This window comes from Ursus americanus, chromosome 3, assembly GCF_024610735.1.
Source record: "Ursus americanus isolate L20-20 chromosome 3, mUrsAme1.1.p, whole genome shotgun sequence".
NCBI lineage: Eukaryota > Metazoa > Chordata > Mammalia > Carnivora > Ursidae > Ursus > Ursus americanus.
The window spans coordinates 957,043-975,028 of NC_142129.1; the positions used below are offsets into that span (position 1 = coordinate 957,043).

The window sequence follows — 17,986 nt, forward strand, 5'->3', positions numbered from 1 at the left end:
AGGGTGCTCAGCTTTGTGAATCTTTAGGTTTATATCTTTTGTCAAAGTTGAGTTTTCAGCCATCCTGTTTCTGAATGCCCTTTCAGCCCTGCCTTCCTTGTCTCCCCTTCTGGGACTCTGATGATATGAATGTTAGATCTTTTGTTACAGTCCCACACTCCCTGAGGCTCTGTCCTTTTTTTTTTTTTTTTTCAGACTGTTTTCTCTGTTTTTGTAATTGGGTGATTTCTGTTTTTCTCCTACTTTACGGGTTTTTTCCTTGGTCCCTCGTCCTCCTATTGAGTGCTTCTACTTGAGCTGCTTACTTTGGTTATTGTATTTTTCAGTTATAATATTTCCATTTGGTTCTTTTTATATTTGTTTATTTGCTGAGATGTTCTATTTCTTTGCTAAACCTTCTAGCTTCTCTTTTTTTTTCAAGTATGTTCATAATTGTTCATTCAAGCATTTTTATTATGGCTGCTTTACAGTCTTTGGCAGGTACTGCTAACATCTTCCAGCCTCAGCGTTAATGGCTACAGATTGAGATCTTCCCAGTCTTTTTTGGTATGACAACTGATTTTCTGTTGAAACCTGAACATTTTAGTATTCTGAGAGTCTGGATCTCCTTTAAACCTTGTGTTTTAACAGCTTTTTCTAACACTGCTATGCCAAGGTGTGTATGTGGGGGGTCTCTGTTACTAACATGGGGGTGGAAATCCAGGTTCTCCACTAGATTTCTGCTGACATCTGAGGGAAGGGGTCTTGTCCATATGTTGGGCAGGGTGGGTTGTAGGAGTTTGAACTCCCCATGTGGTCTCCATGGAGGTCTGACATGGGGGGTGGGTATACCACCCAGTGCCTACTTGACTGCTCTGCTGACCCTGGCAGGGTTAGGGAAGGTCAGGGGCCTCATTCCAGCTTCCTAAGAAAGGACGCCCAGGGTCCCCTTTGACCTTTGTTAGCACTGGTATGGGTGGGCTATGTTTTTTATTTTATTTTATTTTTTTTTGGTGGTGTTTGATGGGAGGAGAGCCGTTCTTGTCTAAAATGTGCTAGGTCAGTCCCTTTCTGGCCCTCTGGCTGGAGAGAGGTAACCTCAGTCAGGGCTTCACCTGCCCTTGGTTCTCCCAGGTTGTTGACTCAGCTCCATTGTGAGGTGCACGAGGCCGAAGGACAGCCCAGGGCACCCTGCACATGTGGTTCCTCAGATTCCCTGGGAGCACAGCAGCCTGTCTCCTGTCCTCCCTTCACAGCCTTCGGTGCATATCATCTCCAGAGTTTTAGTTGTGCCTGGTGGAAAATGTAGGGGAAAGTACATGTTCTCCATCTTCCTGGATGCAGGTCCTCTCTTTCTGGGGTTTTAGCTCCTCCGGGATGCCTTGGAGAGGAATTCAGAGACGTCATCTAACCCCCAAGGCATGCATTGCTTTGGTTTTTATATCCAAGTGTCCAGTTTCTGCCTGCTCCCAGGAAAGCTTAGAAGCCAGTCTGGGGGTTCAGGGTCCCCCTCAGATTGCCTGTATATAACACCTTTATCAGTTGGCCAGCTGTTGTGACTGAGCCCTCCTCACAGACCCCAGAATCGACATAGCTCAGACTTTTATGCTCTTCAGATAATATATATATATATATATATATATATATATATTATATATATTTATTGATGTTTTATTATTTTAAATTTTACAGATGAAAGATTTTTATAGGAACTTCCTTTCATGCTCTTGATTTTTTTCTTTCCTGATAGATATTAAGACCACCTTTTGGGAATGGCATGTTTAAACTACACTTATTTTCTAAATCCACAGTGCTAGGTATCATGCTAATATTGCAACAGTGCTTCCAATTGAGAATACTCCTGGGGATGGACCAATGGTTAACAGCCACATAAACATACAATTCATATGGGTGGTTTTTTAGTTGCTTTTGGCAAACGGATGATTCTTGCTTATTATTAAGTACATTTAGTCCTAAAGTAAGGGTAACGGTGACCGTGGAGTGGGTCTCCCTGTGGCGACCCATTCTCTGAATGCTATATTCAAGCAGAGCAGCTTAGAACAAGTTGCCATAGGAGGCCGGCCTGTTTGGTGAATTTTCCCATCAGCTTCCCTTTGGGGTAATGCCGTTGAGCCTTTTGAGATTTAGAAATGTTCCAACTGTTTGAATCTTGCCATTTGTAAGTGTAAAAAAAAATGTCCGATTTACATTTGAAAAAAGAATTCAAGTGTGTTCATGAAGGCAGCTTATATCTGCTGAGCCCTTCTTTTTATTCCCCAGAACATGTGGTTCTCAGCAAGTTCTGGACCTCCCTATACCACACTCACACGCACACATAAACAGGCATGGAGCCGTCCTGATTTGAAGATTTTGGTAATGTGTTTTTGAACAGGGCATAAAAATATATCTCTGTAATTACATGATATTTAGTGATTAGATAATTATGGATAATTGCATGGGGTAGTTCTAAGTGCTAAAGTGTTACCATAAGATCTAAAATGTACAAATTGCATAATAATTATTCTTGGGAGTTATTTGGTAATTCTGAGCATAATTATCATGTGATCTGCAGCGCATGTAATTAATGCATAATCACATGGATTTTGCCTTCATAACTACTTCGCTCTTGTTATAAAGCTCTTTGTCATAACATTTGAGTATAAATATAATGTAATTGGCTCCCAGATACAGCACATTAAGCCCCGTGATAATTGCCTTCACAGTAACAATACCCTTATTTCATTACAACTGTGTGGCTCCTCGGCAGCATGGAGTTAGAACGGCTTGCCCGAGATGTGGCGGTGGGCAGGCAGGCAAGCGGCTGAGTGATGGGTAAAATGTGCACACATCTGGGTCGAGAAGGTCTTTGCTGTGACCAGAGCCTTTCCGTGAGAAAGTTTGCATCTTTCACGGGGATAAATCCCTCTTCCAACTGAAACATGCACCTGGCTACAGCTCCTTGCGTCCAGCCACGGCACCACTGGGCCTTGTGCTTTTCATCCAGCAAAGCGCCCGTCCTGTGTCTGGTCTAGTTGTCTCAGAAGATGGGGACTTCTATAAGGAGAAGACCTTATTAATAAACCGCAGTGAGAGGGAGCCATGGGTTTTTGATGGCATTGAGTGCAAACTTTGAAATGGCAGCAACTTATCCTGAGACTGAAACAAGACCTTTGGCTCAACTTCTGAGTTGATAATGCAGCTTTTCAACTTTCCCCAGGCTTCACATGGCAGGACGACTACACCCAGCATGTGATGGCCCAGGAACTCTCAAACCTTCCCCACGCCTACCCACGACATCTGGAGGCTTCCGACACAGCCAGGTAAGCAAACCGCTCTCTGGCCGCAGCCCGTATCCACCAAGCTGGTTTTTATTTGATCCTATTGTCCTTGTGGTGTAGAGGGTCTGGAGGGTGGGAAAGTCCAATAAGGAGCAGATGGTGCTTCGCTTTCCACTGTGTCCTAGCCCTGGGGGTGCAAGATGCGTTGGCGTGACCCTCCGGACCAGGTGCCGTCCTCACTGATGGGCCTCCCAGTGGCCCTTCCCCTCCCTTTCCCAAGACCTTTGGAAAGCCCTGCATCTTCAGAACCTTGGCTGAAAGCAGAGAAGTCAAGATACCTCATTTCCCAGTAAGAATTTATGTTCACGTTAGTACAAAAAGCAGAATTAAGTCATGAAAGTTTTCCTATTGCCAAAACATAGTGACCTATACTGAGCTGCATGTTTCACTCTGCAGCATCTCATTTCATCCTCACCGCACACTCTGAGGGGCTCCTAATGCTTGTCCTGTTCTTGGAGGGAAGGGAATTGAGATGCAGGGAAGTTGGAAACTTAGTCCAAAGACGACCACAGGGAGCCAGTTGGGATTGTCTCATTCCTCAGCCGTGGTGCTAGATTCTTCGTTTATAGAATGTGAAAAGGGCCTTCCCCAAAGGTTTAGGGAAGTTTGGAAAGTCCATTTTCCCCCCTAAGAGAGAGACTATTCTGAAACTTCACTTAGAAGAATCTCAGTAACACAGAAATGCTGCTGTTCCTCTAAGAAGTGAAATGCTAAGCCACCGCGAAGTTCATTTCCAAATCCAGCAGCGCGAGTGAGTGGACACCCGAAAGGACCTCGACACACCGACGACGCAGTCACCACGTTAGCTCTCTCACCAGCCAGACTGTGAGTTTCTGGAGGGTAGGAAACACGTCCTCTACTTCCTGTGTCTAGCCTGTCTACCTCGAATGCCTCCTTTGTCGGACAATATGCCATTATAGTCTGTGAGTGTGTGTAAGACTTCTCTGTAAGAAAAAACAACCAGGAACCAAAGTCAGGCTGTCTTGAATTTCCGTTTTTGTTTTGGATGATTGCACACTCTTTGCACTGGTCTTTACACTTGGGCATTTCAGTGCTGCCCACTGCTCCTTCCTTCTGAGTGAAGATTTAACTTCACTAACTGTGAAGCGCACTATCCCAGATGACCTTGAACTCCACCATGAGCGAAGAATAACACCTTGTACGGCCAAGGTGAGAGAGACCAGAGCATGGTATCTGTCACCCAAAGACCAGCATTTGCACACAAGGTAAGGCCGTTGAACAGACACCTAGATGACTACCTTCTTACCAGCATCAATATTGTCATTTTTTAAAATTGCCAGTTTTATCATGAAAAATGATAACTTATCTTTGTTGTTTTTTTTAATAAGTAAGATTAAAAATATTCATATTTGAGTTGGAATTTTCTTCTGTATGAGTTTCCTATGCATGATCTTTGTCCATATGAAAAGTATTTTTTGGGGCGCCTGGCTGGCTCAGTCGTTAAGCGTCTGCCTTCGGCTCAGGGCGTGATCCCAGCTTTCTGGGATCAAGCCCCACATCAGGCTCCTCCGCTGGGAGCCTGCTTCTTCCTCTCCCACTCCCCTGCTGTGTTCCCTCTCTCACTGGCTGTCTCTCTGTCAAATAAATAAATAAAATCTTTTTTAAAAAAAGTATTTTTTGTATTTTTCTGTTTTGTTTCAGTATAGAGCCTTTATATTTAAGGCTGGTAACTTTTCATTTATCATATTTTGTAGAAATATTTTTCTGGTCTGTACCATGGATGACACTCAGTACATTTGCTCATGAAAACAGAGTTCTCGTAGTCGTCTCGACGTTGGATTTTTAATTTCTGTCTTTGACAGGGTTGAACCTAAGTAAAACAATCATCCCAGCTCTAGAAGTAGAGCCCCATTTTGGGAAGACTTGATATTCCCAGATTCCTGTCGATCCTACTCCTGGCTCTGGCCCCTGAGGGACGGGTGTTCCTGGGCTGCAGAAGTTGGTCCCCGTGTCCTCAGGCTGAGGCTGGGTTTGTCCAGTGGGATTCATCCCAGCTTCGAGGGCAGAGCAGAGGGGGTCAGGATGGCAGTGGCACCTGGGCAGAGTATCTGATCCCATGACCCCCTCTGTCCTCCCTCCTGTTGACCTGGTGGTTCTCCACGGTTATCCCTTCGCTCCTCTCAGTCCTGCCTGCCTCTGTGAATAGTGTCCTGTTCAAGTACTCAGACCCCCTACTTTCAGATGTTTCCTGTTGGCACTCTGTCTGACGGACTGTCTCAGCGGCCAGGACAGGGGCACATGGCCCTGCTGTCGTCCTGGCTTTGTCTCTCCCTGCAGCTGGGGTCACAGTTAGACTGTTGTCATAGTACATACAGTGGTTTTCCCTCTTTTCACAAAATTTCTGCAAAACTTTCTTTAGCACTGAAATTATCTATTTCCTGGTGTACGTATTTTTTAAACTCTTCCTTTGAAGTGTATCTCCTAACACTTTCGTTTTCTCCCAAAACTATTGGTAAAATGTGCTCACAGTGTTTATTGTGTGACATTGAGGCATTTGTATTTTTTTAAAATTTTTCATTATGTTACGCTAGTCACCACACAGCATATCCTTAGTTTTTGATGTAATGTTCCATGAGTCATTGTTTGCGTATAATACCCAGTGCACCATACAATACGTGTCCTCCTTATTACCCACCACCGGCCCAGCCCATCCCCCACCCGCCTCCCCTCTGAAGCCCGCAGTTTGTTTCCCAGAGTCCATAGTCTCTCATGGAGGCATTTGTATTTTTACAGAGAACGATCACCCCTTTCATAGGGATTTCCAAATTTGTTAACTTAGCATGATGTTTAGAATTGCATTATAATTTAAAAAACCTTCCAGTGTACGTATAGTTGTCGCCCTTGTTATTTGTAATGTATTTATTTATGTATTTTTAAATGAGGCCCTATTCAATTTTTTTTTTAAGTTTCAGAAGTAGAGTTTAGTGATTCATCGGTTGCATACAACACCCAGTGCTCATTCCATCAAGTGCCTCCTTAATGCCCATCACCCAGTTACCCCATCCCCCACCCAGCTCCCCTCCAGCAACCCACAGGTTGTGCCCTATTTTTAACATGATTTTTAAAATTAATTATCTTTGGATTTTCTTACTTCTACTATCCTTATACCTAGTGTTTTTTCTTCTTTTTTTTAAGAACCATTGGTTTTGTTTTTTTATAAAGATTTTATTTATTTATTTGAGAGAGTGAGAGAGAGAGAGCGCGTGGAAGAGTAGGGGGAGGGGCAGAGGAAGAGGGAGAAGCGGACTTCCCCCTGAGCAGGGAACCCCACATGGGTCTCCATCCCCGGACCCTGGGATTATGACCTGAGCCAAAGGCAGAGGCTTAACCAACTGAGCCACCCAGCACCCTAGACCTGTTGATTTTTAATAAAACTTCTTGAATGGAACGTTTTGTTCATGCTTTTATTTATTCATTTTTTAAAACGAATGAAGTTGCACAAGTCTGTACATTAGCTTTTGAGCATTGATTTGGCCCCGCCCTGGGCCTGATGTATTCTCATTCACTTTTGTTCTACGTTTTCTGTAATTGTGACTTTATACCCTTTGGAAAGAGCTAGTGTCCAGTTTTTCTTATTTGTGTTGTTTTTAAACTTCAGTGCCTAGTTTTACTTCATTTTAGCAGATGTGACCTGTTCAGTTTTTACTTTCAGGAGATTTTGAGGTTTTCTCGGTGGCCTCGTTTGTACGATCTCATTACTGATTTTCAATGGGTACTTTAAAAAGATGTTGTAGCCACTATTTGCAGGGTACAGATTTTTACACATAGTTTATAATTTTATATGGTTTATAATATGTCCTTAATTATATTTTGACTTATTGAAATTTCTCAGACAGAAACTGTTTCTATAAATTTTCCTTTTGTTGTTAATATATTTTTAATAATTTTTTTATTATATTATGTTAGTCACCATACAGTACACCCCTAGTTTTTGATGTAAAGTTCCATGATTCATTAGCTGTGTATAACACCCAGTGCACCATGCAGTACGTGCCCTCCTTAATACCCATCACCAGTCTATCCCATTCCCCCACCCCCCTCCCCTCTGACGTTGTCAATATATTTTGCCTTAAGCACTTTGAGGCTCTGACCTCAGGCACGTAAAGGTTGCTGGGCCACATCTTTCTTGGCAATTGCTGTACCCACAGTCACTTCCAAAGCATGCCTTGGTTGCTTTTAATGCTTTTTACCTTGGATTCCATTTTTCTAAAATCAGTAACTGCCATTCCTGTTTTCTCTCTTTTTATTTGCTGCCTAATGAATCTGGCCGTCCGTTAAAATTTCGCTTCTTGGGCTCTATTTTATATGCAGCTTTCCTGAGCAATGTCAGGTGGCACTTTTACAGCCCCTGGGCAGCTCGGTGTGGCACTGGTGCCGTGCCCGCTTCCTTCTCCTCTGTGGAGTGTGACTGGCTTGCTTTTGTTGTCTTCAGTGTCTGGAGCTGTCTGACTTTACATTCAGTTTGTAAGCACCACCTTTTGGGCTTGCGGATACTTTCAGAGTGCAGGTTTATGTCCCTGAAGAAGTCGGTGTCCTCTGATCGCCCCATCTGAGATAAGGACGTTATCACGCTCTGCCTTCTTTCCCCTGGCGCCTCTCCTAGTGCTGCTTCTGGCCTGGAGACCGCCAGCACCTGACATGTGCCTTTCACAGGGCTGACCTTTGGTCGATATTTGTTGAATCGGTGAAGGAAGGACAGAACGAATGGACTCCTGATGCTTTTGAATTACTCTCTGGGTACCTACACCAACCAGGAGTCCTTCCTCGCTGTCTTCACTCCACAGGGCAAGCGTATCCTGGATGTGCTCATAGAGCATCCTGTCCTTGCTAGATTTGTAAGCATCCACAGTTGGCCAGGGATACACTCGGCATGCTTCATCCAAGACAGGTGACCTTTAGAGAAATTAACCTGCCCTGATGAGGTCAGAATCGTCTTCAGGATGCCCAGCCCCACTCTTGTCCTGACAAGAGTAAGCACTACATGTGAAAGCCAGAAAGTGGGCCCAGCAGTAATTACAGATCCCAAACCTAAGGAACAGAGGGGGAGCGTGAAGAGTCCCTGAGAACCGAAGCCTGCCCTCCGCCGATGCTCTGAGGGCAGGAGGCCAGCAGTGCGTCCGGGGCACAAGACTGTGCTCAGAAGCATCATATCGAGGGGCTTTGAAGGCCGTATGTGGAGAGTAAACCGTTGTTAAGCACGGTCACCATTACTGAGAAAGGAGTGAACACCAGGTTCACTGTGTGCTCTCTGTAAAGATTTGGTTCCTAGCTTGGGTTTTTTTTCTTTAGCAAATTGGGTGACAACTGAAAGCATCTCGTATTATTTGGAGCCAGACGACCAGAGCGTGCAAGTGGACGAGGGAGTTGTAAAGTCCGACGTGAATAACATTTTTAGTGTTTTTGAAGTGGAAGCTATGTATTTATGAAGTTTTGACCTACTTCAAGCTGAATGGCAGACGAAGCCCATTTGCGACCCTGCTCCAGGGTTGGCCACGCTCATCACTCTGACGCCGTGGAGCGCCACAAGTAAACCCACCAGCCACAGACACACCGGAAGACGAGTGAGACAATGTAGAGGCGCTTTTATGAGGTTAGCAGTTAGTGCGAGAAAAGACAAACTACCGGAGAATTAAACTGACTTCAGTTAAAGTACAGCATGACCCCACGGAACACAGGATTTCATCCATTCTGTGATGGTCCAGGAAACTCTAGCCAGGGATGGAGATCGAAGAACCGTGAAGTCCTCCTCATCGGCACACGTGTGAGGTCTGATGTGGTAGCTTGAAAGGGCATTTGAAATAAAAACCAGACAAGTTTATCAACTGAGATAATTAAACACAAGTAAGATTTTCTTTAAGTCCCAGATTTTATGAAATACGTACAAATACCACACCTAACATTAGGGATCCGTTCTTGAAAATCAGACTTCCTACAGGGAAAACTAGCTGGGATCCTGTTCTCTAATACTTTACGTGGGAAATCTATAATGAGTCACATACCCACCTAAAACCCCAATAATTTCCTGAAGTGTCAAAATCACACTAAAGACCCACATGTAAGTAACAAACTATCGTGTTTACATAAACTACTTAAGATACTGTTTTCTGGTCACTAACAGTAGTTATGGTTATTAGCAAATTGAGCATTTTATTTGCAGTAACACAGCCTACAAGACATGCACACAGACCAGACACAAACGCAGACGCACACACAGACACACACACAGACGTACGGACATAACCAGAAGCACACAGATACATACACATAGACACACACGCACACACACACACACAAGCAGACACATATGTAGACACACACGGGACCCTGAGTGGGGGAAAGTCCCTGTGTTCTCAGGCTGCAGGCTGTGCCCCCCCGTTCCCACACTTACGGCTTCTTCTAAGGCCTGACCGCTGTGTTTGGGGACCTGATGGCCCTCCTGTCGGCACATCAGAACACCGTATTTCTAGAATTGCCATGAAACTTTATCATAGTTGGTACACTTATAAGTAAAAATGAAAATCAAATGATTGCTTAAAAGCAAAGTATCTCCAAATAAAAAAATCAGCACAGAGAGGATGGGAAGAAATGAAAAACCCAACAGATGAGCCCGTTCCCCTCACGTGCGCTGTTTTTCTAAACCTTGTACTGACATTGGGTAAGCTGTGCCGTTTTTCTAGCAGTCTGGGGTATTTGTGTTCAACATCAAGGGTACTTCTGGCAGATAATTAAAAAAATACAAATTTAAAACCCAGTATTTACTTACATGAAGGTCAAATGCATTTAGTATGCGAAAAACAGCACGCACATATATTGCCATGTAAATGTCAGAGCTATAATTGCTTACAGTTATTTGTTATTCAGAAATCAGCTGCCGCATTTACGAACATCCCCTGCGGAGACACAGTTTGAGACTGCACAGAGTTGCCATAGGAAACATGTCCGGTTCTTTCTACGCAAACTGAGTTTGTGCTGTCGAAGAGACTTAACACACACTGGGAGAACTGTGTTTTATATGACTTAAAAACTCATTTTCTTAAAAAACAAGGGAGTAAGACATTTTTCTTTCAAATCAGTCCATAATTTGATCACCCCCAGTACACCACAATTATCAGTTTTGTTATCCTGAAGTCACTTTCGCTGATAACAGTTTTTAGATTTCCCAGGAAAAGTGTCACTTAACAGGTTAATAACGTGATGTGCTAGCATTTTGGGCTAACTCTGCATTAACTTGGAATTTAATGGGTGTATCTGAGTTCATTCAGTCCACACGTACTCTCAGTGGCTGCTGAGTTAGGCTCTGGGTAAATTCTGGGGTTGGAGCAGAGAACAAGAATACAGAGAAACATGACCCCTTCTCTCAAGCAGCTTACATTCTAGTGAAAGGATATCTAGCAACAAAAAGCACATAGCAAATAAAGAAGGTAATTTCAGCTGGTAATAAACGCTGTAAAGACCATATTTTAGGGTGATCTGATGAACAAGGACTGCGGTGTACCTCTGATTGGATGGTTGGGGCAGGCGTCTCCAAGCCACGTGGTGAATGAATGCCCAGGGAAGTAGGGTGTGACTGGGGCTTTTACCCGTAAGTGATGGGACCTGGGGCACTTCTTCCAGAGGCCCCATGGCTTCCAGGCAGTGGAGGAGAGAGGCAAGAGCGCAGGCTCCGTCTGCCACCCCGGCCGCCCACGTGTGAGTGCACGTGACCTAGAAGAGGCAGTGGTACAGGTAGGAGACGTGGATGGATACGGGGCAAATTTCCAGGTCAGCCCGAAGGAGTGTGTGGATGTGCGGGTAAGGAAGAGAGAAAGCAAAGGGTCACACTGAAGTCTGTGGTCTACGGCCAGAGCGGCGTGTGGTGGTGTTGCCGCCGGCAGGGATGAACGGTCAGTGGGCGTAGCGGGGCCAGCCGTAGACAGCACAGCAGAGGAGGAAAAATAAACTGGGAGAAGAACTTGTGAGGAGACGGTTTGGGACGTTCTCAGCTTCTCCAGATCGCGTGAGATGCCAGGATTGGGAATTCACTGTCAGGCAAGCCCTTCTCAGGGATCCAGAGGTCAGAGTGTTTGCAACACACATGGGTCTCCGCATAGAGTGTCTTGCGGTGTGCTTTCCTGCCCCATTTAGGACGCATCTTGGCCCTTTGGGGACGGGTGACCTGCACACGCAGAGGTGTCCGTGGGCTGGGAAGTTCTCGCCCGTGGGTCCAGGCTGCGAGAGGGGTGGCTCTTCACAGCCAGGGTAATGAGAGGAAAGGGAGCTAATCCAGATGGGAAGCCAGTGAAGGACAGGATGAGTTCCAGCGTCTGTGTCCTGGAACCTGTTGAGACCTGTGGCCCTGACCTTCTGCTGGTAGCAGTGCTACTTAGCCGCTTCCTCTGCACCTCTGGTTTGGGCCAAACATCTGGCTTCAGAACCAGCGACGCTTCCATCTCGCCACCCTGTGGAAAACAGAGAGTATCCTCTCTGTCATTCCAGCCTCCAGCCTGTCTGCCAGGCACGGCCCATGTGCTTAGAAGGTGATCCGTACTTGGTGGTCTTGACAGCACCACAACGTAGAAACATACGGTACCGCCTTCGTTTCCTGCTGTGACAGATCACAAACTTAGCAGTTTCCATGGTTCCGTGGCTCAGAAGCCCCACCTGGGCCTCACCGAGCTTTACCCAGGTGTCGCAGGGCCGGCCCCTTCTTGAGGGCCAGATGAGGAATGTTTCCTCCCTTTTGCATTCTTTGGCTGGTGGCCTGTCCTCCCTCAGGGCTGGAAGTCTTCCTCCACGGCATCACTCTGACACCCCCTTCCGCCTCCTCGTCATCTTTTAAGGACCTGTGATCACACGGGGCCACCAGGGTAACCCAAGATCATCTCCCTGTCTTAGAGTCAGATGACTATGGACCTCGTGCCTCCTGCCACCTGCCTGCCCTTGTGCCTTGGCACCCAGGGTCCCAGGTTCTGGGAGTCGGGAGTGGTGTCTCAGGGTCAGTCTCTGCCGTGAGCACCAAACCACTCACCGGGTGTTTCCTGCAGAGGCGCTCTGAACAGTTGCGCATATGGGGTATTTGCTGAGGTTTTGAGAGGTGGTGGGACCCGGGAGGGCTCGATTCCGGGGCTCTTTCTACTCTGTGGCGCTGTGCCTCCCATCACTGTGTGACTCCCACCTGCCCTGATTGTAACGAGGTCAGCTCTCAGTTCTGCGGCCTCGACCTCCACTCCCGGCTGCCAAGGCTCTGTGTGAGCCTGTCCTTGCCCAGACCTCAGACCTGTTCTTGGCTCTTTGTTTTGTTTTTGCCTCCTCTGCCTGTGTCCCACCCCCCGCCCCAACCATTCCGCCTCCCTAGACCTCGGGCCCCGTTCCATGTAGACTTTGTGCCCCTGGGCCGCTGCATACCCCCGCTCTCTGCCTCTCAGATTGGACTTGCAGTAAGTGCTGGCTGTTACACGTCTGTCTGTTAGCTTGTCTCCCGTCCGTGGTGCTCAGAGGGGTCATGCTGAGAACGTGCTCGAGGCCTGGCCTTCTCTAGGGGTCACTCATCAGGGCCGCACGATGGCTCTGAGGCGCGTCAGAGCACCAGGCTCAGGGAGATGCGTAGGAGAGTGAAGCCCGTGGCTGATGTGCGCCAAGGAGGCAGGACCTCCCCCTCCGGCCGCGAGCCCTGTGTCCTTGCTCAGGCGCTGTGGCCGTCCCACGTGCGTTTCGCTCGTGTGAAACAGATGCCCGGGACACTCCTCACCGTGAACAAACGTGTGACGGGCTCATGGTTTGCTTTTGCTTTTCAGGACCTCAAAGCTGAGTGTGGATAAGGACAGGAGGTACAGTCTGCAGGAGGACAGCGCCCTGGCCAAGGCTGTTCAGCGCTACCTGCCGTACCTGCAGGCCCTGTCCCAGGCTGCTGCTCCGAACATGCGCCCCAGGACAAGGCCCGACACACCAGCAGCTCAGGTGACCCTCGTAGCTTGCTCTGTGGGCTGGGGCGTGTCTCTGACCTGCCGCATGCAGTTTTCTCTGTGTGAACACACAGGGCCGACTTCCTAAGTCCTTGGGGTTTCCTGGTTCCTCTCATGTCTTGTGTGGGTCAGGGCGCGTGCAGGAAATGGCCCTGGACCCACCTACAGGTGCACCACATGCTCACAAGTCCAGCAGTGGCGGCCCACCCACCGTCAGTGCTGAGCCCATCAGTGGTCTGGGTCCCTTAGGGGTGAGGTCTTCAGGGTGTCTTCTTTGGGGCAGGCACGGGAGCTCTGGAAAGCCCACCATCAAATACAGACGTGACGCCTAGAGGAAGCAGAGAGGGTGTTTCCGCCCTTTAAGGGAAGGGCCCACCGTCACCCCCTGGACCAGGACAGCAGTGGGCACGCAGCTGTGAGGGAGGAGCACGAGAGGACCCTGAACTTGGCTGGAATTAGGTGGGCGCAGGGTGGCCAGCTGTCCTAGTGTGCTGGGCCTGTGCTGCAGTCACACTGCAGGTCTCGCCTCTCAGGAAGCCTCTCCGGCCTGGGCAGGCATCCCATGTGGTGCAGAGCGTCTGGGCACCGCGCTCTTGGCGGGAAGTTCATTTTATACCAACACTAAAGCGGCCCTCAAGCCATTTGAGGATGTTCAAAAGAACATTTTAAAGAAACAACTAGAAATCTCAGCTTCTTCGATGGAAGCTAAACGGGAGTTGCCAGGTTTTGACTCACCTGGAAAGAGCAGGCACAGGGCCCTAGTGACCGTCAGAGCCAGGGCCCTCACGCGTCCCAGGAAGGGGGTTTGGGCAATGTGTTGAAGTCCAGGGTGATCGTGGGCATATCTCGCCTGGTGCACATGCTGCTTTTTTAGTTATGTTCACTGGGATTTGACATCTTTTCCTTGCTGTGACTGATGCCCGGCTGATGAAGGTCCTCTTCCTCTGAGGCCCTGCTGGGGCTTCATCAGAAGATGGCTGTGGCTCTGGGAAATATGGGGGAAGCAGCGCGGGTCCCCTTTTTGATTATTTTCTTGTTGAGAAGCCACTGAAATCCTTGAAGCCCACTCTGGGCTGGGATTCTGGGTAGCGCCCCCACAAGTTCCTTTAGAGGGCCCACTGCTGGTGAGGCCTGGGAGTGGACTGACTTCGAGTAGGTACGTCAGAACCAGGTGCGCGTTCTCCTGGGTGCTGCGACCCTGCAAGTTCGGTGTGGTCAAGTTAGGTGTGGGCTGGGAGCTCCGCCACAATCATCTTTCCACCCTGGGTCGTGGGAATGTGTTTGCCCAGCTCTTGGCATCTACCCTGATAGTGGAGGTCTTCCTTCAGCCCTCACAGGTGAGCCCCTAGCGGGAGAGAGTAAGGTCATGCCAGGAGGGCCCACACGCAGCGCTTGGCCCAAGCCCACTCTGGCCTGGACCCTTGGCCAGCTTCTTAACGTGGACCTTAACCCTGGTGGAGCTGGGGCCACTTAGCACATTGTTTTAAATGTTAAGATTTTTTACTCATTCGCTGATACTGACTAAGCACTTTCTATGAGCCAGACGCTCAGCTGGATGCTGTGGGGTGAAAGATGGGGTTGTCCCCCCTTTTCCTGGGGCAGACGTGGTAGGCGAGATGCCTGACACCCTCGAGCAAATTCAAAACCAGCTCCCACCAGTGCTGTGTGGCCTTGGGGAAGCTGCTGTTCAGCCTCTCTGCCCCGGGGCCCCTGGCTGTGAAGTTGGGCATAACGTCCAAGACAGCGCATGTCGGGCTTTCAGGGAAGGCCTCAATTAATAGTAGTTATTACTTCTCATCGTAAACAGTCCTCAGAAACAGGGAAAGTACGTCAGTATCTGGAAACCATCTGCTGATTCTTGGTGGTGTCCCCACCTCCTGAGGAGAACGGGGGTACAGCTGTGCTCGACAGCGCCACTTCTGTCTGTGCTCCAGCACCGCACAGCCCCGCAGGCCGGTCTCACTTGTTCACTTACTCCCCCGCACACTGGAAAACCAGCATGTCCCCCAGTGCTGAAGATGGTAGTTTAAGTACATACAAACCCAAAAGCATTGTTTCGTCTGCCTCCCTTGTCCCCTGATGTGTCTTTATCAAAAGGGACATAAAGCTTCATGCTCAGCCTTGGCTTCTACTTGGGCTTCTGGGCTTTGGTAATGCAGACATTGCCTCGTGTCCCTACGTGTTGGACCCAGAGTTGGTTGTGGAGGAGGGAAGGGCAAGAGAGTCGTTAACAGTTCCCAAGACTCGGAATACTAGGAAGACGCTTGAATGAGACAATCAGCTGAGATTTCTCTGGAAGGAGGTTCACCACGTTCCCCTAACCTAAGTCCAGTGCCTTTTCCGCTGGTTCCAGAGACCGAGAAGGAAGGTGTGTGGGCTCCAGGGCAGCACCTCACCTCTGTCCCACAGGACGTTGGCAAAGCTCATCGGCTGTCCCCATTGGTGCAGTGGGAGCTCAGCGTTCATTCTGAATCCAGCACCATGTTTCCCCTTCAGTGTGGTCATCACTCACCTAACCTTGCACTAAAATGAGAGTCAAGTTTAGAATAGACTGTGCTCCCTGGACATGGAGGGGCATGGAATGCACCTGGATTCTCTGCTGTATTGCCTCGCGGTTAGCGCCGTGCTATGAGTAACCCGAGAGCGTGACATCAGGATCAGAAATCAACTGCAGCCAACTGTGGAGGCTTGTGAAGTGGGACTTAGATGCACGCGGTCTGTGCCGGGAGTGTTGGGCGGGGCCGTGGCCATGCCACAAGAGGTGGCTAAGAGCAGCTCCTGGGGACTCTTGGGGTGGTTCCAGGGCACGAGCTCCCAAGTGGTGCATAACTGCCAGATCCGCCTCAGTGGATCCTGTTAGGCCTGAGGTGGTGGTGTGGCTGCACGAATCTGTAGCCTCCTTACAGTGGCCAGTAGGGTTTGCTGCAGTGTCTTTCTAGCCCAGGCTCCCGTACACTGATTCTACGCTGAACATCTGGACGCACATCCTGGGATTGCTCTCAAGGCAGCCTTCCCACTCCGGAAGAAAGTGTGACTGATGTCTTTGCATGGACCCTAATTCCTTTGAAAGCCTATGACTGAGATGTGGGGCCATTGCCTCTGACTACTGTAGGGCCACTGGAGGGATAGGGACAGGTGGCCTCCATCCCTGCCTGCACTGCATTTCAGAAGAGAGAAATGGGAGAGCGGGGCTGGCGCTGATCTCACCACACATTCCATCCACTTGTCACCACCAAGTTTGGCTTCCATAGTCCCTAAACACCCATGCAGTAGGAGGGCCATCCACCACAGTTTGTTTGGGCACTTTCCCTCACAGATGTCCCAGTTTGAATCATGGATTCTGCGGCCATCCTACCACATGGCCCTTTTAGCACCCCACTCACAAGGATTATTTAGCAAATGAGCACTTGGAGAAGAAAAGGAAATGAGCACTTGGTGGCATTTTTGGCTTAGGCTTTTTTCTTCTATGCTGAAATAGATGCTTCTCAGTATTAAAAAATGCAAGGAAAACCTAGAACATATTATTTTCTCCGTCCTATGTCATCTTTCTAATGAACAAAGATTGGATAAAGCAAAAGAAGTCCCTGATCAGATGTTACCAAAGCTACCGTGCAGACTTTTTTGCCACAAAAGTACAGCCAGCCACGGCTTTGAGCAGTGTTTTCTGATCTCTGCCCCTTTCAAGTGATGAAAATCTAAGTTGGAAATTTAAGTTTTATACACCCATGATCTTTCAAGGTGCAACCAATTTCCAATGAATTATTTTATAAATAATCTTTTTTCTATGTATCTTCAAAAATCTACCTCTAGCACAGAGTGAGGGAAACATTGTGAATTGATTACCTTGAGAGGCTTGAATACGAATTACTGCCTAACCGAAGCGGCACTGCTGCTCTGACGCACGGGTGAGCTCTTCTCGCTCGGTCGGTGTCATCATTCCCCGTGTGCTGTCAGGGGTGGACGCAGCTCCTGCTTTCATTGACCACGGCAGCACTGGGTAAATGTCCTTGTCATCACTACAGAGAACACAGGAAGTTCTCAACTTGCACAGTGCTGTTGAGGAGGTTAAAACCAAAATTCATCACTTGGAAACGCTGTGAATTAACTGATTTATTTTGGAAACATCATGTCAGCATTGTTAATGTTCAACAGTGCCGGGGTTAGAAAGGTAAACCCTAGTCCTGCTGCTGGGACCTCACAAGTCCTCCCAGGTAAGGAAGACGTGCAGATACAGTTAAGGATGGAGCAGTGTTGTAGTGCAGGAAATGCGCAAAATAACAGAACTGTGAGTCAGTGAGTGGGTCAGTGAGCGCTTCTTGGGACGGGTACTGGAGGAGCAACTAGAAGTCACCAGGTGGACTCAACAGGCAGAATGTCGGGAGACCACCCTAATCCCCCCTGAACAACATGAACAGGCCAGGTGAGCTACCAATCCTAGCTTTTAGAAAACCCCTTGGCTTGCTGATGATACAAAGAAACCCAAATGGACTGAAATCCAAAAAGTAATGAGGTCATTCTAGGGGAGAAGGGACCCCACTACTTTCATACAGGCTGCAACAGCAGGAAGGGAACCAGCTGTAGGAGGGATGGGAAGAGCACGGTCCCCAACTTTAAGGAATTGGCATGAGGGATAGGAGCCCCAGCAGCAGCTGCACAGAGCACTGAGTATATGAGAAGACTGTATACTGCAGGGGGAGAACGGGAGCA

The 17,986-nt window shown here is 48.2% G+C and overlaps 1 protein-coding gene across 1 annotated transcript in view; it reads left to right on the forward strand.

The window, feature by feature from the left end:
- The window catches only part of PTPRN2 (protein tyrosine phosphatase receptor type N2), an 842,052-nt gene that overhangs the window by 305,956 nt on the left and 518,110 nt on the right, over positions 1-17,986 (forward strand). Inside the window, exons 5-6 of the mRNA XM_087860611.1 lie at positions 3,197-3,299; positions 13,112-13,274. Of these exons, the coding sequence (XP_087716737.1) occupies positions 3,197-3,299; positions 13,112-13,274 (266 nt within the window). The remainder of the gene's footprint in view (positions 1-3,196; positions 3,300-13,111; positions 13,275-17,986) is intronic.